Source organism: Acanthaster planci, linkage group LG03 (genome assembly GCF_054643075.1).
Source record: "Acanthaster planci isolate LZ-2023a linkage group LG03, COTS_SCS, whole genome shotgun sequence".
In the NCBI taxonomy this organism is placed as follows: Eukaryota; Metazoa; Echinodermata; class Asteroidea; order Valvatida; family Acanthasteridae; genus Acanthaster; species Acanthaster planci.
This window is the reverse complement of record NC_141779.1, coordinates 9,464,735-9,490,976: the sequence shown is the minus strand read 5'-3', so window position 1 is coordinate 9,490,976 and position 26,242 is coordinate 9,464,735. Positions and strand designations below refer to the sequence as shown.

Genomic DNA, 26,242 nt, shown 5'->3' with positions numbered 1-26,242 from the left:
AGCTGGAAAAACAAATCATCCGTTGTCACGAATGACAGCGAGAAATACTAGTGACGTTATTGCAGGGTGCTTGGTGTAATCAGGCTGAATCTTTGCACAGGTGTAACTCTAGATGTGTCTCATGGCTTGTCGAGTAACGCAGTGAAATCTGTCACGCACGATACGTGGTCGAATCTGTAGGGTGGAATCCGTTAGGGGAAGATGGCGTGTGGGGAACCTTGCAGCACTAACGCCGACGAATGAATCTTACCGTTTTTCCGCAGCTCATGTGCAGTAGTTCGACAGCCTACACGTGCAACGTTACTGCTGCTCATGGACATCGTCTGTCGCTCAGCCGATAAATCCTACTCAAGCGGTTTGTTTTATGATGGGACTCGACCCCGACACCCTTCCTGTCTGAGTGTCATCTCCGGTGCGATCGTCGGGAATGGGTAGCGGGCCGGCCCGTCTCGCACGCTATCGATATCGGGTCCTCTCTAGTCACTGCTGAGCTGAACTTGGGGTGAAGGTGAGGGGGGTGGGCGCTCCTGCCGAAAAAAAAAAAAACTGGGTGAACGGTCGGCGAATCAAGGTTGACGTGCCCAAGACAATTGTGACCTGTTTCCCACAGAAACGCCTTGTCCCTTGAAAACAAGGAGCGCTTTGAACTCGGAGCCGTTGTAGCGTCGTCCGCCACTTGGCCGACAAACCCATAGGATGTAGGGTTAGAGGGAAAGGCAAGCCGACCTCATTGCTCGTTCTCTTGTTAATTATATTTGAAGTAGAACACGAAATTGGGCGAGTAAGGGAAATTGGGCGAGTAAGGGAACTGTTTGGCGGCACCAATAAGCGCTTGAAAAACTAAGTTGTAGGGGCCTAGCCTCTTCATGAATATGTTGAATTGCAAATGTGTGTCAGTCAACCAAAACAATATCACAGAGAAGATTTCTATCCTTGATTTTTAACACTGAATCGTTTTTCACGCAATCAGAACACTGAACTATTTTTGTACAATATTGATGTGCATTTTTAAAGCATGACACTCAGAAACATAATGAATGGGGAGAAATGACGGAAGAAGAAAGCAAACAGGTTATAGCCACGCCCCCGAGCTATCACCTTGGTGATAACCCGCCCTAAATTCATAAGCACTGTTATTATTTCAGATCGGAATTTCTGTATATCAAAAGTCCGACAGCGAACCACAGAAGCGAATCTGCCGGCAAGTGTCAAGTGCTTTAAATACATATCGAGGATTGAACATTTTGGTCGCAGTAATCTTGAAGGCGTGTTTGAAAGCAAGGGAAAGCACGTATAGATTTAAACGCATTTCCAGTGGAGTTTGATATTACCGGCCCCTAACATCAGCACTTTTGTCAGGAAAACGATGTCTGCACCAGTGCCTAGCATGCAGGGGTGACAGACTGTATCAGTTTGCAAACTGAAACTGATGGAGATGTCAAAAGCGAAATTTGAAATCCCAACGCTGACGGAAGCAAAAATCGGGACGGTGGCAACCAAGCCCTGACTGCGCGCGTGATCCGCCCCTGGACTCGCCGTCAACAGTGTCCGCCGCTGAATATGAACGTGTTTCGTACGTGCCCCTGGAAGTCGGCACATTGAGGAATGTGTAATCGTCGGTGCGTGACGGGGGTAAGGGTTTGAAGCACCGTGCGGCTTGACTTCACTCCACGATTCATCAATCCACATCCGTCCTCACGCAGGTTCCAAACTTGTTCCGTTCGTTTTCCAGCGGGGTTGGTGGGTTCTGAGAAGTTAGAACATTTACATGCATTCGGGAAAACTCGATGTCTTTCTTTGAAATTATACCTTTTGCTGGTGAGTGATTCCAATACTTTGCACAATAGCGCGCACTTGCAGTTAAAGCCAAATTGACATTTTTGCATCGAGTCTTGACCATTTTTATACATTTTGTCCTTGATACATTATTTTTTTTCAAAGAAAACCAAAATCTTAAAAAGAAAAAAACGTTGTAAACATAAATACAGGATTTTCAATTTAAATTTAGTAGGAACGCCCACCACACGCCATCCCTCCATTATTAAATAAATATTCGAAGAATTCGCGCAAGTGTGTTGATAACATAGTGATCCGACTAGCTCGTTCCTAAATAACAAACTGCAGCAAAAGCGCCCTCATACAACTCCAACGGCAGAGTTTGTGTAAATGACGCCTTGCTCGTTTGAATCGGCACCAACCTTTTGTTTGACGGCACACCCTAAATCTTGAGATGCCCTCCTTCCTCTTCAATAAATTGGCCATCATCAGTTCTACTGCCCAGTGATTGAACTAGTAAACTCCCACCAGTCTGTGTTTCTGACCCAGGAAAAAACAAAGAGTCTACAATGACGCACAGTTAGTATCAGACGCTACGTCTTGGCCGGAGCTGAGACTATGAGCTATACGCTTGAAATTTAGGGGCACTTTGTGCCTGCTAACGCTCCGACCCAGACCTTTCTCTACCCAATTTATCAGGAAAATTGTATAATAGCCTGACAGAAAACACAAGTGAGGATAATGTAACTTTACCGAAGAAAACAAAAAGGAAGAGAAATGGAATACAGTCAGTCACGCGCATCGTATCAAGGAATCATAATATTTCGGAGCAAAGTTTTGCATAAAAAATGGCCCACCTCGTGGCAAATGGGCCTAGAGTTTCAAGCAGCCCCCTTCCACCAATCTTCAGCAGAAACAGACATCAACTAAACTATGTAATGCAACTTGCTTTCCTTCATGGGGGCTTTTCTTGAAGTTTACTGGATAATTCCAGGACGTGGGAATGCATGGAAGGGTTGCAGTTTCTTTGCATTCCATCCCTTCCTGACTTCCAAAAAGACAAAACTGTTGGCTTGACTCAAAAATCTTTGAGACCTCCAACCCTATAAAGATGTAGCCACGTCTATACAAACTCATCGAAAAAAATTTCAGAACTGATCCTTTTTAGTTACGCTAGTGACCGCATCATTAATCCTCATCGATCCTCGATCGCTGTCACAATCAGTCCGCTTTTGTGCATGTACTAGTCTTGGTTTTGTTTCTGAGATTTCCCTTGTAGAAAGCAAGCTTCTTTCTGATTCCAAGACAACTAAATCAGAGTGCGCTCTTGATTGTAAACAAAACCACGACCCCATTATCTCAATCAAAAAGTTCAGAAAATGAATCTGTACGAAAATATCTTCGTGCATAATGGTGATCCAGTGCTTCAGAAGTTAATGTGGGGTTTCCAGACCGAACTTGTTTATTTCGTTCAGCGTGAGTCCCACTCCCAGCCCGCTGTTTATCTCCAGCAATGTGTCTGGGGAGCTATCGCTTCAACCCTCTTTGGAAATTCAACGGCAGTCGTACGAGACACCCCCATCAGTCCAGAAGAAGAAAATCACAATCGTCTCATGCGGAGTCAAGAAATGGAGTACGTCAGGTCAGCATGGGCCACCTCGCCTCAGCATTGAAAAGTGCTGATTGACGCTACGGGGCTAGAGAAAAGTCGACCTATACGCGATAGGACAAAAAACCCAACTGTGTCTAACAGCGGAACACTCGCGAATAGGCGGCGGGTTATTAACACACTGACTGCCGGCTGCTCGTCTGCGAAGATCCCGCTCGTCTGCCGATTTTCCACCCTGTTGTTGCGGTTCGCAGCGAAATAAAAGAGGGTGAGATTAAAACCCACTTCGGCTGAGTTTGTGTGGTTGGTTGCCAGGGTATTTCAGCCGCGAATCAAGGGTACTCCACGGCTTGAAGAAGGGGACCTGGATGTCAGGAGGTAGTCATTGAGACCGGTCAGCGTTGCGCGGCAGGATTAAACGTCAAGTACCTTCAACAATCTGGCCACGTGTAACCCATCGACTCGTTCAGCATGAGGATTCAACCAGACACAAGATACCATTGGACTGATCGTGAAAAATAGAAAGGGGACTTTTAAAAAGAGCTTTGAGAAAGAGAGTATAAACTGCCCGGAAAAGACAGGGAATCTTTCAAAACCGAGTTTGGACGGTGAACGGCCGAATGACAATTCTATCATTGTAGCTTCTGTCCCCGGTAACCACACTTTAAAGTGCGATATTCTAATACGTCGAATGACGGCAATCCAAATTGCCGACTGCCACATCCGATTCTCTTGTGCTATATTTTGAGAGCACGAAATTGAAGCCCGGGCCTACATCGAAGTCGGTCGAGACTTGTCAGCACTTGAGCGAGACTGCACCGGGGAGGATATTCCCCTGCCCCACTGCTCACCGTTCCCCCAGCTCCGCCGATAGATTGATCACCGTTCCGGAGCGGCACTGGATCACTGACCGGGGCCAACTCTTGTAGCTGTAGGCGCGCCTGGAACAGCTCAAACATTTCCCCCTAAATCAAGTATCGATAACACTCTTCCGCGGTTGCCTACCGAATCCTTTTCCCACCTTTTAGTTTGTATATTGTTGGCCGGGTTTTGCCGAGACTCCGAGGGCACTTCAAGACTTGGAGAAATGATGGTGCACAATTCCAGCAGTTTTGTCGTGGGGCTTTTGTTCTTCCTCATCCTACCAACGAATATCATTGGACTCTGGTGGTGAGTACAAAATCGTAGGCCTCTATTACTGCATTCCTTATTCAACAACAAGTTAATTTAGTGGCGCAGGTAAGTTTTAGAGGCAAATATGTTTTGAAATTAGCTGTAGCTGCCATTTCCTAGTGGGTTTTAAAATGGTACTCAACTCGTTAATGGTTAATGGTAAATCAGATCTCACTCACACTTTGTTCTCCTTTTTTCAACTTAAAAAACACAGTGTTTGATCATATGACAAAGGCCTAAAGGTTTTAGTGTTTGCCTCTAGCTTTTGAATAAAGTTGGGGGCATTGACAGTCGAGTCCATCAGAGATCTCTCACAGAAAAGTTATGGCCTCTACTGAAGTTGCCGCTATGAATGCACTTCATGCCGGCTCCCACTTGCACAGTGTTGCATCATAAAAGAAAATTTCTTAATGTGACTGTCCCTGTCACTCAAAAAGAAATCACGCTTAAAATGGAGAATTTGTGGAGAAAGTTCCAGGATTTTCTCCGAGGTGTCTCCATGTGGAGAATTTCAGCATCAGGGAGTTTACCCTTTTCTCTGGAAAACAAAAGGGTTTGTCGCATTTCTTGTGTGGAGATCTTACAGTGCACTGGTACAGTGCATGCAGTATGCCCACGTGCGGACAGTGAGTAAGATGAGCATGGCAGCTCGTCTAGACAGCTAAGGGAATCCGTTCTCTATTAACACCTTCCTTCTGTCTTTACTTTCCGTCAATTTTGTTTTTCTCAATAATGCTAAACCGCACTGATTTCTTCGAAACGGCCGGTATTGTCTTTGTGACGGTAACCTTGAGGCGGAAAACTGCAGTAGTTTGTTGAAAAATCTGGTTGCATATCCTATGAGAATGTTTTTGTACTGAATTTGTAAAGGCCCGAACTGATCCAGCCAAGCGTCTGCGTGAATTGGTTGAGCCAAATTAATGAGAACGGATCGTAGCTTTAGGATCAAAGACAGCTGCAGCTGTAGTATACTTTCCATTTCTTGAAGTTCTAGTGGCGTTGTGACAGTGTTAGAACTGAAAGAGGTAATTGCCTTGTAACGTGCCAGTAATCGACGTACATGTACACCAGCTAAGCATCGAAGTCGTTTAGGCCAGCCTCATTTTGCAAACAATAAAAAAAAATGTTTTGAAATACCTGTATCGCGGAGTTCCTATCAAGGCCCTCGCGTTAAGTATGTGAAGCGTGGTGTCTCAGGCTCGCCCGATAACGGGCTTGGGAGGACGGGGCCTTGGACCGAGCCATAAAAAAGTTATCGGTCGCTAGGGACGGGACGACATTACTGTCGGCCCCAACCTCTTTGTCTGTGAGCATGTACATGTACTTTAAAATTACCATAACAACTTTATGGCATCACAGAGAAGCAAAACACTGTAATCAAATCAGATTAGCTTTATGGCGGGTGCGGGTCGCTTTTTGGAGTGCCAAATCGAATACACAGCGGGCGAACATTAAAGTCGTGGGATGATAAACAATGCGGGATTGTGTGTTGCAATGCGGACTTCTGAATGGCCTTTTAAAAAAGGCCTAACACCATCTATGAAACTGTTGAAAATGAAAGTGGTGTTTAAAATCTGAAACTGTCTTTCACCATGTTCCGTTTAATTTTGATTTTCTGTCCGATACCTAAAAGGGATAACGTTACCTGAAATCACAAATTCCCTCCCCAAAATTACTCCGAGACCCCGCCGAAGTTTGTTTCTCTGTTGCTTTGTTTATTTGTTTGTGTTGTGAAAACCACACACAAAATAAATGGGACATAAATGGGGCAAGTAGGTTGTTTTTATGATTTTTGAATTTTTTCATTTAGGACTGACGTCTATGTAAACATATTGATTAAAATAACCAATAATTAGCAGATATGTTTCAAAGAAATCGATTGGTTGTACCCATGTCATACCACGTATGGGGTGGTTTTAACCCGCACTTTAATTCAATACTATATGCAAAAGAGTAAAAATGAATATATTCATGCACAGACCTATTCAATTTCATAATTGCAAGGACCCTTTTCACTGTTGAACAATGTCATTGTCTCCAGATTTGAGTATTCAGATACTTGGCCTGTTAAAATCAGAATACGCAAAAGTTGCCACATCACCGCCTTTCACGGATAACGAAATGATATTCATATTAGCGCCCTGGGCATATTCTGACTGAATGAATCACTCATTCTCACCATACACTGACGTGCTTTACCCTCGGAACTTCACCAGGAATTTATATTTGTATGAACATGAAGAATCAAGCGTGCAAGTAGCTGGTGAAGTCGGTTTCTTTAGGCAAACCGCTTTGTAAACCGTCATCATCAACGCTGATCAGCAATGATAACAGCCCAGTGTTGTAAAAGTTGATATCGTCTCTTTTAAACATGCGGCTCTGGCGTATTTACGACCTTACGCAAGTTTGGCTGTCGTGGGTTATTAACTGCACGGAGGCCCGGAAGCCGGCCTGTTCAGTTTCTGTCATCACGGTTTTGTCGTTTTATTGGCGATCGTTTGATATTAAGCATGCTCAAAAAAAACCAACTGACTCATATCTTGAGTATACTGATCTGAACATTTAGCATGCACATTTTCCAACTCCTATGGCTGGGAAAAATCAAATTTCACGGTTGCTTTGGAGTGGCAGTTACGGGGTCGTGAGACTGTTTCCAGGTAGGCGGGATTTGAGATGTGAGGAGAGCTGTGCGTGGGTTTCACTGTCGGTGGCACTGAGGAGGTGTAGGGCCGGGATTTGTTTACTGTTGTGACATTGATGAGAGGACAAAACGGTGGACGAACTTTTTAGAAGGCTAACAACAAAATACACAAATGAACAGAGGCTAGACTTCAATTTTTTGGTCACAAGAATTTATTATTCTTTTGAAAGGGATTCTTAGACCAAAGTGCGATTTGTCCTTTTTTCGATTTCATTGCAAAACCCTCGACTTCTATGGAACTATAAAGGCACTCAGTGGAACTGATATTTTCGTTAGTATAGGCCGGTTTGTTAGTCGTTGATACCGGTATAGGTCGGTTTGTTGGTCGTTCTGTTTTTTAGTTGGTTGTTTTTCTTCAATCAAGACGCACAGCTCATTCTGGACAATTAACGCCCTCACTGCAACAAACTCCATTGCAGGGCCGTCGGCAGTCCCCTCAACCTCGACCCCAACAGCATCTGCCGACGCTCCCGCAAGCTCCGGGGCAGCGGCAACAAACAGCATGACATATGCCGACGGGAGCCCGAGATTGTGGACGAGGTGGTGAAGGGGACGAGGCTGGCGATGAAGGAGTGTCAGTACCAGCTGAGGTACCATCTTTGGAACTGCACCATGCTGGGAAACTCTTTTGTCAAGATTCTCAAACAGGGTAAGTACGTAATGTGCCATAAACGCTACGAGCTACTCTTTCTGCTGTAGGTGGCTGGAATATCTTTTCGCCATTAGCAAGAGACTGTGGGAAACTTGAAACAACTTTTCTTCTGGGTTGATAGATGTTTTGTTTTTATTTATTTATTTATTTATTTTGAGAATACAGTGCGAAAACTTTTCTTTCTTGTGACGGCCGCTCAGAAATCCCTTCAAGCTCATTCATTACTCACGGAATGAAAAGATGGTAGGAAAAAAGAGATACCTTGGCAATGACGGAGTGTCAGTAATACAGATTGTTGAAGATGTTATTGCTAATACCCTATGCATATTTACGGATTCGTAATTGATGTGATGGCATTCTAACAAAATTGCTAAAATGGTATGCAAAGTATCTGAATCCTTTTCACTGGACTTCAATGGCTTTTTATGTACGAATTATGAATCGATCTTGTTTAGATCACCTAGGTTTTATAAATTAGGTCAAGGCGAGTTCCTCAGTGCTACTCAATGGCAGAATGGGGGAGGGTAACCGGGGCCACTCCCACCCACCCCCAAAAAGGCAAGATAATTAAAAGTTGGCGATTTGATTTTGTGTATTTCATTTCTCTTTCTTCAGAAAACGTGTAAAAAGTCTCTAAATGTAGCCTATAACAACTGGCAATGAAAGGTTTCTTGAAAAATATTCTTATTTTGACCCCTTGGTACTATCACATCAAACTTAAGCAAAGAATGTGAGTGCGTGTGTAGCTATTGTGACATTCAGACGATCAGATTTGCTAAGTTGAAAGCTCAATCGGCGAAACGGAAATGTGCAATACATTTTATGGTTAAAAATTAAAGGAAAAACAGAACTCCTTTTATGCGATGGCTGAGATGGAAATTCATCTCCGGGTTGATGCAAATTGACAATTGGTAACAGTTCAGTGCTTCGTTTTTTTGTGCTGTTGGTTCGAATCGATTTGAATTCTGGCATCGATTCCGTTCCCGATTGCCATCCAGCCACGGTTTAAAGAGCATCGATTAGGTCTTGGGATGAAAAGAATAAAACAGGAATTAGAAATATGCTTGGTGTGTGTAGTATCGGAAACACTTTGGCTGTCTGTAGTTTGACAGTGGCAGCCTTATGCCTTAAATTGACTTCTTTACGCCAACTAAATTAACTGCACGCTTATCTTTTTACGAGTAAACGCACCATTTACCATAAATACGGTAGTGATTGTACTGAGATGGAGGAACGCCAATTCCAGCTTCCTGGGCCCGCGTCGTTTCATTATTGCATTATTTGTCGTGCCAACGTCCTTCAACTCGGCAACAGTTGCACATTTGCCCGACAGCCAAGTCCTGCTCCGAGCCAGCAGCCGATGCCGACCGGCCTGACCCGCACCGTTTCCTAATTTCGGAAAAATTACGCCGGAATTTTTGTAATTTTCGGCACGACCTTTCGGTGTCCGTTGGAGTTCAAGGCGAAGTGGGCGGCTGCTGCGGATGCCGTTAAGTGGCTGCCGCGACCGGCCGATGAGGTACAGCCCAGAGAGACGCTTTAGGCCTACACGACGGGCACCGCAAGTTGTTGACTTGGGGCTGTTTGTAGTTTGTGAAGGACTGTTTTTGGTCAGAATTCCGATGACCCAGTATCGGAGTGACCTGCAGTGCAGACTGCAGTGCCGGATTGTTTGTTTCCTCTCAGTCAAACACGCATGTCTAATCGTCGCCGTATAATACGCAGTACGCGTAGGTCCAAAGCTATTTGTGCGGTTTACAAAATGAAGCTGAGCACAACCTTGTTTTTGTCGCCTTGGTCATGAAGTAATCACACATCCAGATTTAAAGGGATCATGAACAGTTGGTATCAGACGTGGGGAGTTGGACACCACTGTGTACTGGATAGGAACATGTACACTGTCATATTGCCATCAACTCTCCTATAAACCGGCGGATTAGATTAGCAATTTTCGTCTTTTAGAGTGGCCTTGGAACTTGTTAAGTCCACTTTTCATTCCTATTACATGTATTTCTACTTCGTCTTGTGGAGGACGTAGAAAAACTATGGATGGTTCTAACGTCCCATTCCCAAGGCACCTTGGGGAGGGTATGATAATGTATCCTTCCCGTCGCCTGGAATTTACGTCCGTTGAGACTTGGTCGTAAATTTTAGAGGCCACCTTAGAGGAAATGTTATCTGGCAAAACAAAATGAGTAAGAGAACTTCCTGAACATTTCACTTCCCTCGATCTGAAAGGAACAAATTGTATTACATTTCCTTTGAGGCCTGAAAAAAGGTATATCTTCAGGGCCGACATACTTTAACGACTCCAATTTTCGACGAAACCCCCACTTCGTCACTTCAGACGTTACTTGGCGAAATGGCTAGATTACCTTACCACTGAGCGCATACAAAATCATCGAAGAAATAATGATGTTCTCGTGGATGTAAATTAGAAAATGCAATGGATTTTGAATAGCAAGGGCTTGTTTCATGCTGCGTTGTCAAGGTCCTTCCATGCATTTGCATATGACGCAGAGATGATGAAGCCTCTCGGTTTGCTATGGTTTGGGAATACCTCCGGCCTTATCAGCTAGGTATCTTGTCTTCCTGTGATGAGAGGCGGTCGCACATTGCCCCTGTCGTGGAGACATTGCAACCTTGAACTGTGGCCTTGATGTCTCGTAAGGCAGTTCGCGTGGAAACCTTTTTGCCAAGTGTGGCAAACTTTTGGGATCGGGATCTTTTTGAGCTGGTTTTAAGCCTCGTTTTACCCGTTTTGCCGTTATACTTATAGTGAGCAGAAAATTTAGACCAAGCATATTTTTTTCTGCTTTTATTATTAACAAAGTTTAAAGTCACCTTCATTGTTGTAATTGTCGTTGTACTTGCCATCATCACGTCATGTCGTGATCAGAGTCATTTAAGTCATTATGTCATGTCGTCATTGTCGTCGTTTTCCTTTTCACTGACACAAAGTCAGCGCGTGGTCATTTTTGGTACCATCTCCACACAGCCATCATTGATTTCACCACACTCCCCTTCTCCCGTCAGTATTTCTCTCGGAATCCTTGACTCCTCACACACTCTCTCGAATCTCGTCATACAATATTCTTTGTGCAAAAGAGGAAGATCAAGCAAAACGCTGCCCCCCCCCCTCATTTTAAAATCTTATTTAGTTTATTTGTAAATGTGTGCCACCGTATCGAGAACACTTGCTTGCAGTGTTGGCTGTTAGAATTGCTCGAGAGTAGTTCACAGTCATTAATGGGCTGTGCTTCTGGATTACTTCTGCTTGCGCGCTGGTCATTATTTTGGCACCCTTGGCTGTGACGGAATTCATCGTAAGGGACCACGATGACACGATCTTGCCCTTGCGTGCAGTATCAACCAAATACATGTAATAGAATCTCGTTGTGAGATCAATACAATCACACAATGATGCAAATTTCATCGAGAAATTTTGGTAATTCGTAAACAGGCAAACTCTACGATCTACTCTGTTGGAACGTTGTTTGACACAAAGAAAGGGTGTTTAATAATGGAACCATTGGGTAGCATTATTCAAGTCACAGGCATCTCGGAATGCAGCGAGCGTATCTCAAGTTGGCGGTTTTATGGTCGATGTGCTTTTTATGACTTCTGCCACCAGTCTGTTTACCTCTGAAAGTTGATAAATTATTTCACTGGTATTTGCTGTCCGATTATGATGAAATAGGTGATTGACCTTAGCATACCTGCAATATCAGCACCCTCTTAACGACCCGCCAACATAAGACGCGGGGCGAGAGAATTCGCGCGCCAAATCATCTGTTGGCAATTATAGGGCTCGCATCCGTGCCAACTCCGCGTCCCTCGTGGATGGCAAAAGGGTTTATGCACTGTACTGTGTGTAGAACCCCGATATCCAATCAATTGAAAATGCCTTCATTTTGGAACACTTGCTTTGATAGATCCATGGAAATAAATGTCAATATTCCAACATCCCATTAAACCAGTTACATGTGTCAAAACGTCCTTCGTGAATGTGATCTAACCAAACGCCCTGTTTTGACTCGAAATGAAAACAACTGTATTTTTTCTTTAGTTTCCTATTTGCTGTCACGTGAGGGCGCTGTTCTGATGACGACTTTTTCCCCCATCTCTGAAAACATTGGAAGGGCGTCGATGGGAAAATTACTCGCTGGTCTGTAAGGGGGGGGGGTTTCGAGATATGTCATTGATTTCTAGTCAGGAAGCCACTTAAGTCTCGTCTGATATATTATCCTCTTTTGTGAACAAGACTCTCAGTGCCTTGAAAATCTCCATTAAAACGCTATCTCACAATCTTTCGAATGCAGGTTTCATTCTAGCCGGTTTCAAAAGAATCAGATAATTGGCCTGCTCTAAATCGCACTGCTACAAAATTGTTTAAAGCCAACTGCAGTGGATTTTGTCCGTTGGTATACTCGAGAAAAGAAATTGAAAGAAAGCAGCTGCCAAACAAAGAATTCACACAGATCTGCCCTATCCTCCTCTAACTATTTTGGAGGCTGCGAAGTCGTTGATCTTGTTATTACGTTACCCTGACCTTTATGAAAACGGAAACTAGTACATCAGACAGCGAGTAACGCTTACAGAGCTCTACCGTCAAAGAACAATGCTGTTGGCGGCGGATGATACAAATTATCGGCAATGAAATTTGATTGGTTGGGTAGTTCATGCCGACAGACACGGAAATATTGCCTAGTCTAGTTTTGGAGCTGGCAGGACTGATATGTGCTAAACTTGTTACATGTATCAGGTTTTTAAACCCCAGCCTTTTTCAACGTTCGTGATAAGGAAATTCGTGTTTAAAATTGTCCACAGTTAGATCTGGACAAGGAGTAGTCACGAAGAGGAAATACGTCAAAATCTATCGTTGGATTCGTAGACCAGTCGAGATAATATTACATTCGGGGTCCCTTCTGGTGAAGAAGTCTCCCTTGCTATGATCCTCATGCAGGCGCAACAACATCGTGTGCTGCGAGCAGTCCGTACCGGCAATAGGCCCATTATCACCGGTCGATGTGAATCATGGCTTCCCTTGTTTCGCATTGCGCAGGGGTGCGCAGCCTTTTGGCCCGGAACAAAACACAATTTGAGTCCACCTGATGTCCTTCCTGAAAGGGCATTGCTCTGTTGCAGAGGACCAGACATGAGCTTTTGTTCGTGTAGTTCATTTGAAGTTCACCGGCGCTGGTGCTTTCTCATCCCCCGAGGCAGAACCAAAAAAAAAGATGTTGTTACTGTATCTACATGTACAGACCCCTTCACGCTGCGCTCACTGTTGTCGGTCACACGGGCCTCTCGCCGCGTCCTGACCCAGAAAGCTGAGCGGTGTGTCATCAGTCTGGTGCCGGGGAGAGCGCGAACCAAACGGCCCATTGCTGGCGGCCATAAAAACGTCCAATATTTATTTATTTATTCCACGATCGGCTGATAATAATGCACGTTATGAAATTTTGGGAAGCCAGGTTTAACACTGGAGGCTCATGCATGCATGATGCTTCTGCAACCTCGGATATACAGCGTCGTTGATTCACTGAATTTGGAAGTAGGAGCTTAAACCAGAATGTTATATACATGTACTATCTTTTATGAGCTCTGGGATTGAGGTAATTCAGGAGCTTCAGTTTTACCTTTCATTTAAATGTCCACACAGTGTGCCTTCTTTGATGCTCAATATCGTCACCCAATAGAAAAGATTAAACCAATGATCTGTGAACTCGCTTAGTTGAAATAAAAGAAGTTGAATTTTGAGCAGAGTGCAGTTTATTCCTGGACCAACGTTTTAAAACATCGTGGCCCATGTTTTTGCTCAAAGGTTTCCCGGGAAGAAAATGAAATACCAGAACGGTCTGCATCCTTGATGTAGGTTAGTTGTACTTGGAACCAGCAGCCAGTTCTTGGTGACTGTGCTTTGCTATTTCCCATCATTTCACAATCCATTTCATTCTTTAATAGCCCCAATATCCCAGCCGACAAGTACAGCCCTCACAGTCAACCCCTCCCCCCTTTAAAAACCCATACGGTGAAGTGAGACGGTTTGACGGACCACCAAGCCCGCAATGATATGCATCCTCAATCAAAAGAAAAAATTCCCAGTGCATATTTCGGCTGCAATGAAATTGTTCGTGGCAGGCAATGTCTTTGTGTTCCTTGTCTGTCGACGCCTGGCTTGGCCGATGACACACAGTCTTGTCGCTGGGGGAGAAACGACTTCCCCTCCCGATGTTATTTCGCTCTGCGACGGGTCATTACCGTTGCCGGTGTCGGAACGCAAGGGGCCCTCCGGTTGGACCTGCACCCAAACATTCCCCCTGTTTCTACGCTGTTTTTGCCCCACGGAGTTCTCCCTGCAGGGCACTCCAAATTTCGACATAATCCCCAAACTATTAAAATGTCAACATGTGATTTTTTTCACATGCGAACTTATTTCGTCAATATATAAATCTGTAATAAAAAATGACGTTTATGAATGGTCTAAACTGTGAATTTTGGGGATTGACATAAAGAGGTGACGATTTCGTCAAGAAGTAACATTTACCCACACATTGCTGTACATTTCGGTTTCATGGGGACCTTTGTGTGGTGTAGGCTTTATGTAGGGGGAGGGGCATTGGCATGTGGGATAAAATGGGGGGTTGCCATATTGCCACTCCCCCCCCCCTTTGGATGGAATTGTACACTATTCTTTAACTGCTCTCATTTTTCTCTGCTTGTCTTGTTACTGGTAACATTTGAGAAACGTTTAGGATTACCTTCTCTGTTTTGGTCAAAGGTTTCCTGCTAAATCAGAATCGTGTTCGGTAGGTGCCATTTTTCATGGGGGGTTGCCGATTTCTTCGTGTAGTCTTGCTGGCTTTTTTGCAGATTGAGGGATGTTTTTACCTACTTTGAGGGCAATGAAATAAAACAAAGATTTACCTAAGGGCTGCCCTGTTCCAGCATGCCTTAACCGACCTTAATTCCGACGCGCACGCAGCTCGTGTACGTAGTCGACGTTGTTAGGAACTCAGCACACCCATAAAAGTGAACAAAACGGGACTTAACTGCGCATACGTTCGGATGTTAGTTGGGGTCACTCGGCAGTGTTCGGTTAAAGCCCGGAGATCCGAGCATGCCGGATAAATGAGATCGTTACACCGGTATGAAACGCGTATTAAAGACCAGCCAAGCACATTACCTGGCAGGCGCTTAAAAACAACAAAATAGAAAACAAATCGGTAGAGGGCGCTATGGTAAAAAAATCCAAAGCCGTTTACAGAATGGCTTTGTTCCGATGTGGCTCATTTGGAGCTTCAAACTGGAAACAAGGTTTGATGTCGGAAATTTTGATGTTTCTCAAGAGAAAAGAAGGTGCAATGCACAGGACAAAAAAATTAAGACTTTCAAGGAGGAAACTCATTTTTAAAATCAAGATATTTCTACAATGATAAACTTTTATTGGAATCGCACTAAAGCTTCATTAAAGAGGTTTTTATTTTTTATAATTCGTTATTCTTCAAAAAGTCACCAGTTTAAATGAAATTTGTTGATTTAGACACCCCGGAGACCGCCTTTGCCAACGCTATCACGGCGTCGGGTGTGGCCTTCACAGTGACCCAAGCCTGCAGCCTTGGCGACCTTCTCCAGTGTGGCTGCGCCGAGAGCACCAAGACTAGCGAGGGTCCCGGCCCAGACGGGACCTGGGAGTGGGGTGGGTGTGGCGACAACATCGAGTTCGGCTACACCAAGTCCAAGGAGTTCATGGACACCCAGATCAGGAGACGGAGCGACGTGAAAACGCTGATCACGCTGCACAACAACGAAGCCGGGAGACTGGTGAGCATAATAGTCTTACGGATAATAATTAATATGCATCTGCCATCATCAGTCTTATTGTACCTTTGCCATTCTCGGGACCCCCCTGGGTACACAGTTACCACCCGTTCGGACTTGTCTGAATTTAACTCATTAATGTTAGCATTGAGTTATCTCGACGTCATGCTGTTTAACGCGTTGTATTCTGGGAGCTAGGCTTGCGCATTTTGGAAAGATGGTTAGATCTTTCAAGCTATCTCTGTGAAGCTGCCTGTTAAAACCATTTATTTATATTCTCGAATTCCGATTTCAGGTAAGTGGATCCTACACTTTCATTAAATTAAGCACTTTTTGTACCTGGCAGGAGATCTTAGCCCCCCAAATTTGAAATCAGTCCCCCTGTCTTGAACGATAAATTCTTTTTTTTTTTAAAAGGCCAAGACTTTTTGGGCCCTCCTGGACATTTTAAACACACTGGTTGAGTGAGGCTGTCCCAAGTAGCAAAAATGCCACCCACACGATTCAATCTGTTTAGTAAGGCATCTTCAAGAGACACAGTCCACGTGCTCAGGTGATAGTGCACTGGTCTCATCCTTGTTCAAAGCCTGCTTGCAACCTTCCCTCTTATTGACAATAAGCCGGAATCATCCTGCCCTTTCGTTACACATGTTTATCTCTTCGCAACCCGCACTGTTTGTTTGGACACAGTTCGGGCACTCCAGGACACAAAAAAATCTCAAGGAGTTTTTTGTCAGGGCAGAAAAAAAAGAGAGCATCGGTGCATGTGTTTTTTGTGTTTCTCTAGTCTTACTAAGAAGATACTCCGGATTAACATTCCTAACCACTTGATCTTTATTGGGACCGTAAAGAGCTCATCTTGTCTGAGGTTGGTTTCGAAATAACATCCTCATCCAGAAGTGCTCTCGTCAGACAACAACGCGATTTTTTGTCGCGATTCTGAAGCAGTTTCAAAACAAGTCGGCCATTGTGCACGGAGAACAAAATCTCCTCGGCTCGGATCGTGAACAGAAGTATTAATTCGAGTAAATTGGTCAATAAAGTACTTTCACTGTGAACTCGCAGGAACTTATGGCGCTCTTTTATATTGTAGACTGTTTCTGTTTTGAGAACGGTTACCAAGACAAAACTCTCTTGGATTACTTCCTTTTGAAATGCTTGAGGGAAAAAATCACGCTTTAATCAAAACAGGTCATGGTTGCCATGATCGGGTCGTTTGTAGTGGTTAAATCTTCTTATAAGTTGGCAATTTCGTTTGTCTGCGTTTCCTCGTTCGTTTAAGAGGTAACAGTAATCTATAAACCTTTTGCGAATTAAATTTGAATAAAATCTGGTACATTGAGTTATCTGATTCCCCAGATTAAAGACACTGTTGCTATCCCTCGTGATGCGGGCAAGCTTTTGCATAGCGACCACCATCTCTGGAATGGACTGGTTCCTTTGCGCGCGCCCTTGTCATCCATTGGAAACATTGTACTGGTGCAAGGCGTCTCTTAAGTAACTAAGCAAAAGCTTGCCCCGAATCACGAGGTATAGCAACAGTGGCTTTAGTATGGAGAATTCAAATTGTCACGTTCACATGAATTTAAAGAACTCGGTGTACCAGATTTTATTCAAGTTGAACTCGGAATAGGCTTACTAGGTAACTCCTACGTGTGTATACCGCTCATGCGCAGCATGATGCTTCTTTTCGTTGCGCTGCGCAAATACGGAAACGAGCTGGTCCTGGTGGCTCGAGAAAGATGAAATCAGGATTGGAGAGTGGAGTTCCTATACTTGCATGGAGTATGAAAGATCAGAATGCTCGTTAAAGCGGCTGTTCTCCCAGCCGGAGCCTTTGGATGATGTGTTTCTGTGTTCTCTGAGAGACTGGAGTTAATGACCAAACTTTGGGTTTTTTTCAAAAAGTACTTCCGTTTATCGGCAAACGGTTTCCTTTCTCAGTCTGTCTTAAGCTGGTCGTTAGGATCATTTTGACGTTCAAACTCTCGCTTCTCAGTTGAGAAGCAGTGATTTTTATTTCCACTGTTATCAAAGTACAGACACCTCCCTCTTGATCCGGTTGTAAAGTGCTCTATCTGGAAACATTTGTTATTATTTACTGAAATAATTTATTGGGTTCGATGTACTCAACATTGACGATTGCCACTCGTCTTATACAGAGAATTTTTGGGGTGTTCGCTTATCATAAATAACAATTTTGGTTGGTCGACACAAATCATCCTGGGTACTGATGCAATCTGTGGCTTTCGACCTATACCACATTAAATTACCAGATCAGTGGAGATTTGAAGTTCGGTGTGGTCCGACTTACAGAAATATTTGTTTTCTGACTGGCACTCCTCAGGGAACAAAACAATTATCAAGAACGCGAGTGCAGACCCAAGAGCACCGTCTATATTCCAAGGCCTTTGTCTACAGAATTACGTTCATGGAAACAACATACCGGTACAGACGCCAAATATGAAGAACATTTGCAAAAGATAATAACTTAAAAATGGACTTTTGGTTTTGATATTGGAAAGATCTATAATTCAGAAATGGCAACGGTGCTTCCTAGGCTCCGCTCAATGTACTCTTACTTAATACTGTTGAATCGTCACAATACCGAACAATAGCTGCGCCTTCACTTTGGCACCAAGACAGTCAGGTCATAATAAGCAAGTGGTAAAGCAAACCGGGCAGTGCCGCACGTGAAAGCCGCCCGATATCTGTAAAGTGTGGATAACACACACGATAAAATGGTGCCCCATATAGAGGCTACCATAAGCTGAGTCCGTTATACAGAGACTGGTGCCACAGCTCCTCAACATTGGTACCCAGCACGCCATCGGTCGTGCGACACCGTACAGCGCCATAGTGGCTATACCACGGAAGGCTCACGGCATAAAGGCTGATACGAGGACTAGCTTTTACCATATACGCAAAATATCCAAAGGTTTCTATACACCCAGAGGTAACAGTTTATTTACACTTCATCAAGTTCTATATACCTTAGTTTTGTTGTAGGATGACTGGTTAAAGGTATAAGCCTCATAGGGCTCATCGCGTTTCATATCACCCGGAGTCAGTTTTGACAAAGATACCTATCCCGTCAAAATTCTGGCGTAGAAACACAGGACAGAAGCTGAAGTTGATTGCAGATGGTTCCCGGTATTTCTGTATTTATTTCATTAATATACGTCACTCGACCATCGGGACAAATTTCATTACTGTTATGTTGAAGTTTTGCACACTGCGATATACTATCGAGCCTACATGTAGACGCAAGGTCGACGAACGTGTGAACTGCATGAGTGAGGTATAAAAACTTAAATTTGAAGACATTTGATGTCCGAATGGAAATCTCCGTTCAGGGTGATGCTCTGATTTTTTGTTTGATTGTTTTCGTGACGAGCGTGCGTGCGGATGTGCAGACAGCGAGGAGAAAAAAAATCGGTGGTCGCCCGGAAGGTTTGCCGTGACAGCCACTTATAAAACAATTTGAATGGCTGTAATTTACAGTCGAGATTTTGACAAGATCGAAGCCATCGCATCAACCCCGCATCAACAGTCTGCTCCAGGGCGACGGATTTGTTTAGACTCTCCTCTCGCGAAGTTGTCATAAATAAACCCGGCACTACAAGACGAAACGTCTGGCCACTGTCTGTCGACAATTGCCACGCATGCACAGCTCGGACCATCGCGGTAGGCCCAATTGTCAAGTCGTCATCGTTGAGGAATTGCGAAGAAAATAGACAGCTGGAGGAGTTTTCAGAAAAGCTGGGCATCTATAACTCTTGTCCATTCATCTGGGTTGAATGTCTTGAACTTCTGAATCAATTTCAATTAAAGGTTTAACTTACCGTAGCTGCTATCGGAATTTTTTTCCCCACAAATTTTGCATGAGTCATTCGGATAACTCAGCGTGTTTACGCTGCTCTGATTTACGCGCTGGCACTGATAAACGAGACTATGACAAAAAGCGTGAAATTTCGTCACCCAGTGGCAGATCTTTCCAAAAATGATTGCCATGGTGCTAAAAAAAATTACATCTATCACACCATTTTTCTTGTCGTAATTTACAATGAAGAAAAGTTGCTTGCAGAAACGTTTCGTGAGATCTGCGCTCTAGGACAGAACTTTTAGACTACGAGGAAGAAACGCCGTTGTTGCTTGCGGTGCGAGCCGCATGCGCTGACATGACTTGCGCATGCGTTTTAGCTAGTCACAATAATCTACTGGTGCGCAAGCGTGGCATCACTACAGGCAATGGTTGTCCAATTCTGGTCGCTTCATCAGCTTGAGCTTTCCTCGTTTGCTTCAATAAAGTCATCCGACATTTTTTATGAGCTGTAGCGAAACGGCATTATACTTTGTTACGTGACCCAATTTCGTTCATTATTATTGGTGCCAAAAATGCATCGACAAGACTGAAATTGACAGTTACTTTATGGCCACAAGGTTCATAAATTCCTTACCAATTGCGTTCCAAACCATCACTGTCCCACGACTTTCATTTTCAACCATACTGAAGTGGTTTATTCAATTTTGAGAAAGATGCATTTTGCGTGGTTACTTTAAGAGCTTTGGTCCACGGGGGACCTGCAGGGTCATTCCCTGATAACAGAAATACGACCTGATTTACGATGTGTTTTGGCTTCTGCCGTATATTCCTGGCGCCTGCTTATATAGTTTGCATGCATCCCTTGATCGGACATCAACCCCTTCAAGAGAGGTTACAAGATTTCCCCCTCCTTTTTGGCGGTCAAGTGTCTACAAGGATGCCAGACGCCTGTGGCCAAAATAGAATGATCTTTCTTCGTGTGACAATAGTGATCGGTATTTTCTTAATTGAAATAGATAATGAAACTGAAAAAAGAAAGAAACTGTGACTTGGTGAAAAACTTAATAACTTTTTCAACTAAGAATGTTTTAGTCTGCTTTTGCCACAGTCGTTCTTTCAAGGTCACTCTGTTGCTCTCAGAAATTGTACCCAATATCATGCGGGGAAAACGAATACACTTTACCAAGCATCACGAGAGACGAAAAATGGAGCTGTTGCGATGGATTGACCTAATTAGCTTATTTTCCGTATTTTCCATGTTGCAGACAATCAAGCGTTTCATGCGGCGGGAGTGCAAGTGTCACGGTCTGTCTGGATCCTGCACTCTCGAGACGTGCTGGGAGAAGATGCCCTCCTTCCGTGAGGCCGGCACCCGACTGATGGACCGATACAAGGGGTCGGTCAAGGTGACCGGCGGCAACGACGGCGAGACGCTCATCCCGGAGGACTCTACCGTCAAGCCCCCTACCGAGCTGGACCTGTTGTACTCCGTGGACTCGCCCGACTTCTGCGAGCCCAACCCCAAGACGGGCTCGCTGGGCACGGAGGGCCGGCGCTGCAACAGCACGTCTATGGGGGTCGGAGGCTGTGACATTCTGTGCTGCGGGAGGGGCTACGTGGAAGAGACGGTGATCTACCAGGTGAACTGCCGCTGCCGGTTCCATTGGTGCTGCGAGGTCAACTGCGACAACTGTACGGTCCAGGCCACGATTAACAGATGCAACGGCTACGGTGGCCTATGAGCGACCTTAGGCAGATGGGAAACTGATACTTTGCCCGGCAACCAAACATTAGTCTCGTACGTGTACGTCTACACTGCTGGTTCGCCCTTTCCTTCAAATTCTGATGTAATCGGATTTCACATTTGTCTGTATGCCTTCAGAACTCCTTTGGTCGTATTTGAACTTATATAAATCAAGCAACTTAAAAATTATATTTAGCATTTCGCCATCACAATAACAATGTTAGCCTTCACTTTGATTCTTAGTGCATGTTTTTACAAATATTTGGCAGTATGAAAGAAAACGACGCGAATAGCTTTAATGTTTTCAAAGGTTACGAGCATTTAGCATAAAAGGCACATACATGAAGATTGAAACGTGTGGAAGCTGTAAATATGATGATATTCATAGAAACACATTGACGAGAGAATTAAGACTCCGCATTTATTACTAATTTTGTAAGATGTAAAATATTTTTTATATCACTGAATATAATTTTGTAAGGTCCAAAAGTTTATTGTTCTTATATTTAAATGCTTTCAGAGTGTCTTAGAGGACAGTGGCGAATAATTATTAGGAAAACGGTGCCTTCAAAGAATTGAATGTTTTAGCAGTGCCTTTCCCCGTGCACTGTTATTTTAATGTTTACTCCGGATTTCGGATACTTCTGTTGTCGTTTCAAAGCATAAAATGTGTGTAATTGTACGTATGTTGTATATGTTATGCATGCTACTCGCGAAATCGTAAGGTCTGTAGGAAAGAATGAGCCGGTTCGGTATTCCAACTGCGCATGCTAAGTACGAGGCTATTTGGGTTCAGGTACGCGCACGCGATAGTTTGTCCTATCATTGCAGCCGTAACACATGTACCCCGACTCCCGCGCACTTTGTTCCCGAAGTACCTTAGCTATTTGAAATATAAAACTTGCTCATTCATGTCTTGGGTGAAAATTCCTCCTTTTTAGGCCAGTCATGCTACAGAATGATGGTATTCATACGTTTTTCTACGATTCCAGTATTCATTAAGCAGTTTTTATGTATCGGCAATTTTGCTTCCAGTGAAAACCAGCGGTGCACCCTGCCTTGACGAGCCTTGGGACAGGGCACCAGTTGCAACCTCACTCAAACTATTGCTCCCGGAATTCTCTCAACTGGAATGAAAATTGGTATATTAAAAGGTTAAAGTGAAAAGTCTCCAGGCTGGAAAGTCCATGTACTGTGAGACTGCTTTGTGCTTTTGATTTTTTTAATACTATCAATAGTGTGTGACTGTGTTAAGTAAACGTAAAAATGAATTAAATCACTGCAGCCAGTAACATGTTTTCTTCCCTGTGAAAGGTATTATGAAGTGAATCCTCGTCGAGCAGAAGCACCCCCTCATTGGTTGAATAGAGCCATATTGGTCGGGAGTGCTCATTTAGCTGGTAGCGATGCGACCGTAACGCGTGCATTTCATAGTCTTGTGAACCAGCGATGAGCAGTACCTACCAAAGGAGCCTGCCGTTGCAAGGAAATTGCGCCCTCTCGTGATCCAGCTCAGGGCTCATAACCCATGGAAACTCTGTCCCTGTTAAAAATACACCTATTAACAGAGCCTTGCCTTCTGCTGCACTTGTGAGACTCTTAAACGTTAAGAAGACAATCACAAACAATATTGACCATAAATATGAAAAAATGTGAAAACAAATTAGCCAGAAAGTTTACACCCTTGCAAGTCGTATTGGTTGTGTATTCATCCGCTGCCCTCTTCAAGGGAGAAAATAGAGACACTGGCCCCTGTCAGTCTCTTTCAGGTGGGGATATGTGTTTGATGGGCAAGAACTAGCCTCTTGATGAGAAAGTTGCTGATATTTTGGTGAAGGGTTGATAGATAACTGATGCAAGAATCATACCTGTAGCTTGTAGATGGTGGGGTCGGGGCGGTCGCTTGTTGAAAGGAGGAATGGTGAATTCTTCATGGCATGGATGGTGGCTTCTTGCCCCATCTTCAATACAAAGGCAAAATTAGTCATGTTAAAATTTCATTTGTATAATCGTAAATGGGACAAAATACAGCAAAGAAAATGAGACAAAACGGCGCCTCCCATCGTTTTGATTTTATTTCCCCGAGTGGTCTACCAGTGGTGTGATTGCGGCACATCTTGCGGGGAGGGACACTTGCGGTCCCAGACCTCGAGCGAGGGGGCCCGTGTCCTCCGCCCTCCTCCCCTTACGCCACTAGCATTTACTGCCTTGGAACCTATATAAACTTACAGTCGGCACGGTGTGCTATCGTGAGGCACTATATACACAAGTGTCTGGTTTTCGTCCCACGCGACATTGCCAAGAATATTGACCGAAGCTTGGAAAAGGTCCCGAGCAAGAGATACGCAATCGGGGATTAGAAAATGTCTGTCAGCGGCCACCGCCCGGGGTCAATGTTAACCTACATGTACCTCGCCCCCTGCCTTTTGTACAATACCCTGAGGAAACGGCGACTCCTGAGGCCACGGATGTGACGCGGGACTCCCCTGCCAACGAATCTCAGCTTTGTCCGTTCACTTTATAATTCATCATGATCTCCCTCTTCCTGTGGGCCTGACAACTCGCAGAAAGTCTTCCATATTACTCCGATCACAATGCCATTTATTTAACATGAACTAAGATTAAATTCGAAGGGAACATTGACTACAATGTATTGTTAAATCGGTGTACATGTAACACCGTGCATATTCATATAGATACAGAGGGGTGTCAAATCAACACCAGAGTTAGGTTTTTTTCAGTGGATGCTTCGGGTGTTTACCATTAACGTCTTGCACTTGTTCTGGTTTTTTTACTGGAGCAATGCTTTTGTCTCATCATTACTTGTTGGATGACGTGAGTAGCCATCGATATTTATGAAGAAAGCAACGACCTGGCAGCCTCTGATGCTAACAACACCCCCCCTTCATTGGATCGAGATGTAGCTGCTCTTTCCTGTACTGAAATATTGAATCCGGATGCCAAGTAATTTGTTTGACTGTCAGGTTGTCCATATACAAGTTCTTGTGACAACCATTGTCAGAATTTCCATCCGTCATCTACTTTGTACATGGGCGATCCATGCACCTTTTTAAAATAAATATTAAACAACCCCCCGATCCCCTGCCTGCCATCTGTCTTGTCAACCATAAACTCAAGTTATTCCTACCTCGGTCTACCATATTTCCCCTGGGTATGCTTCACCGCGGAAATTGCAATTGCTTGCGGAGGGATGGTTTTGCTGGCTCGCGTTCCTCAAACAGGACCTACACCAACTTTTTTCCTCGTTCCATGGTCTGTCTGAAATCAGTCACGTACTCTGAAGAGCGATCGTCTGGGCAGATCGTGTGCGGTCCCGTCTGCGTGCCCGATCCGCGGCCCATGTGACCGTTTTGGCGGTGTGCCATTGGCCAGGAGCGGGATCTCTGCCGAAATCAAACTGGGGGCCCCGTTGAGTGTTGTGTGCGGTCACTGAAGTTACAGAAATGTGAAACTGTTGCGGTATTTTACGGATGAAAAACGCCGTCCGCGCATTTTTGTCCTTGTTCTGTGTGGTCCGCGCCGCTGAACTTGTGGGTGGTGATTACCCTGAATTGGACGGCTATTTTGTTCAAATTCACGGTATCGTCTGTTTAGCAAAGCGATTCAATTGGAAAACGGCAGGAGTAAATTTGGCAGGAAACGGATGACCCAGATAACGGTTTGATTTACAGCAACTTGCGCTGACGCATTCTGATCAGTTCGACTGAGCTGCTACCACTAGTTCTCTCTTTCCATGTAAACATGTAATGCATGGCTATATACATGTCCATTTCTGTTTGTTTCATTTCTCACTGTTTGTCATTATGAAAAAGGCAGTTTCCATTCAACAGAAACGTTGTAACAACTCCCGGCACTCATAACTTTGAGTCTCATTAGCTTAGTTGGCAGGGGGGCATGCAGAGGGGGCAGGGAGGTTTCAAACACCCTCTGGGCAATATCGAAAGTAACAAACAAAATTCGATTGGCAAATAAAACAGCACATATTGGCCGTGCGTAACCAACAGACACGGGATCTTTAAGTTAACCATAAAAGTTGAGATTTTACTAGCATGCGCAGTAGTGTGCGTGGTGTCAGTAGGTGAGGTCTTGAGACTTGCACGTTGTTTCTTTTCGTTTACTTGGAGCTCTAGAGGGGCCAGTACTGTCTTTAGATTCAAGCATGATTATAGCACTGATAGATACGAAACAGCTTGCGGTCTCCCAATTATAGAAAGAAGTGTTTGCATTATTTTAAGAATAGTCCATCTGCTTAAAAATTAATGTTGAAAGATCTTTTTTTCATCTTTCTTTTTTGCAATGGTGGCCTGAAAGCAACACCAGCTAATGGTTGGTAAAATTGCAGTTACAGTGACGTAGACAATAAAGCTGTATCTAGAATCGCAGCTGGTGAAAATGTCTTACGTCTGGACTTGCTTCAAGTCACTCTGCGCCCTCCTGAAGCTCAAACTTGCAATTTCTCTCCCGGTTTTGTGGAGACTACGAAGGCTGTCTGTGTAAAATGACGTCAGTGTATTCCCCTAACTCCCTCCCCCGAAGCAAGTATGGCCTAGCTTATCAGGCAGAAAGGAAACCCACCAATTTCCTCATTTCCTTAAAAATGCAAAGGAGGGGTATGCGGCACAGAGGAAGCCAGCGACATGAAATGAGATTATGATCTTGTTAGGGTAGCACGCATGCATGGAGAGGTTGATGTGGTGAGCGTTTAAGTCGGCCAATGGGATATCGCGTGAGTCCATGTTCCAACATCAATCCCTCGACAGATTTGGGGTGCTTTCAAGTGGCACGACATCGTGTAGCAACTTGAAGAGTAGTTCCACCATTCCATGCAATCGGCTTCCAATAAAGAATATCATCTCAAGAATAAAAAGCATTCACGAGAATTCCTGTGATTTGTATATATGCAGCTTCAAGATCTA

The 26,242-nt window shown here is 44.2% G+C and overlaps 1 protein-coding gene across 1 annotated transcript; it reads left to right on the top strand.

Annotated features, from left to right (window-relative positions):
* Window positions 1-795: 795 nt before the first annotated feature.
* On the top strand, window positions 796-22,597 carry wnt6 (Wnt family member 6). Its single transcript, XM_022245218.2, has 4 exons — window positions 796-4,555; window positions 7,679-7,908; window positions 15,458-15,738; window positions 20,827-22,597. The coding sequence occupies exons 1-4, from the start codon at window positions 4,473-4,475 to the stop codon at window positions 21,301-21,303; spliced, it is 1,071 nt and encodes a 356-aa protein (XP_022100910.1). The 5' UTR covers window positions 796-4,472; the 3' UTR covers window positions 21,304-22,597.
* Window positions 22,598-26,242: the final 3,645 nt, after the last annotated feature.

Bases quoted from the DNA above. Each gene is read 5' to 3' on its own strand.
- wnt6 (XM_022245218.2), top strand. From the start codon at position 4,473: ATGATGGTGCACAATTCCAGCAGTTTTGTCGTGGGGCTTTTGTTCTTC. The intron at 4,556-7,678 runs GTGAGTACAAAA...ACTCCATTGCAG, and splicing joins AATATCATTGGACTCTGGTG to GGCCGTCGGCAGTCCCCTCA. The intron at 15,739-20,826 runs GTGAGCATAATA...TCCATGTTGCAG, and splicing joins ACAACGAAGCCGGGAGACTG to ACAATCAAGCGTTTCATGCG.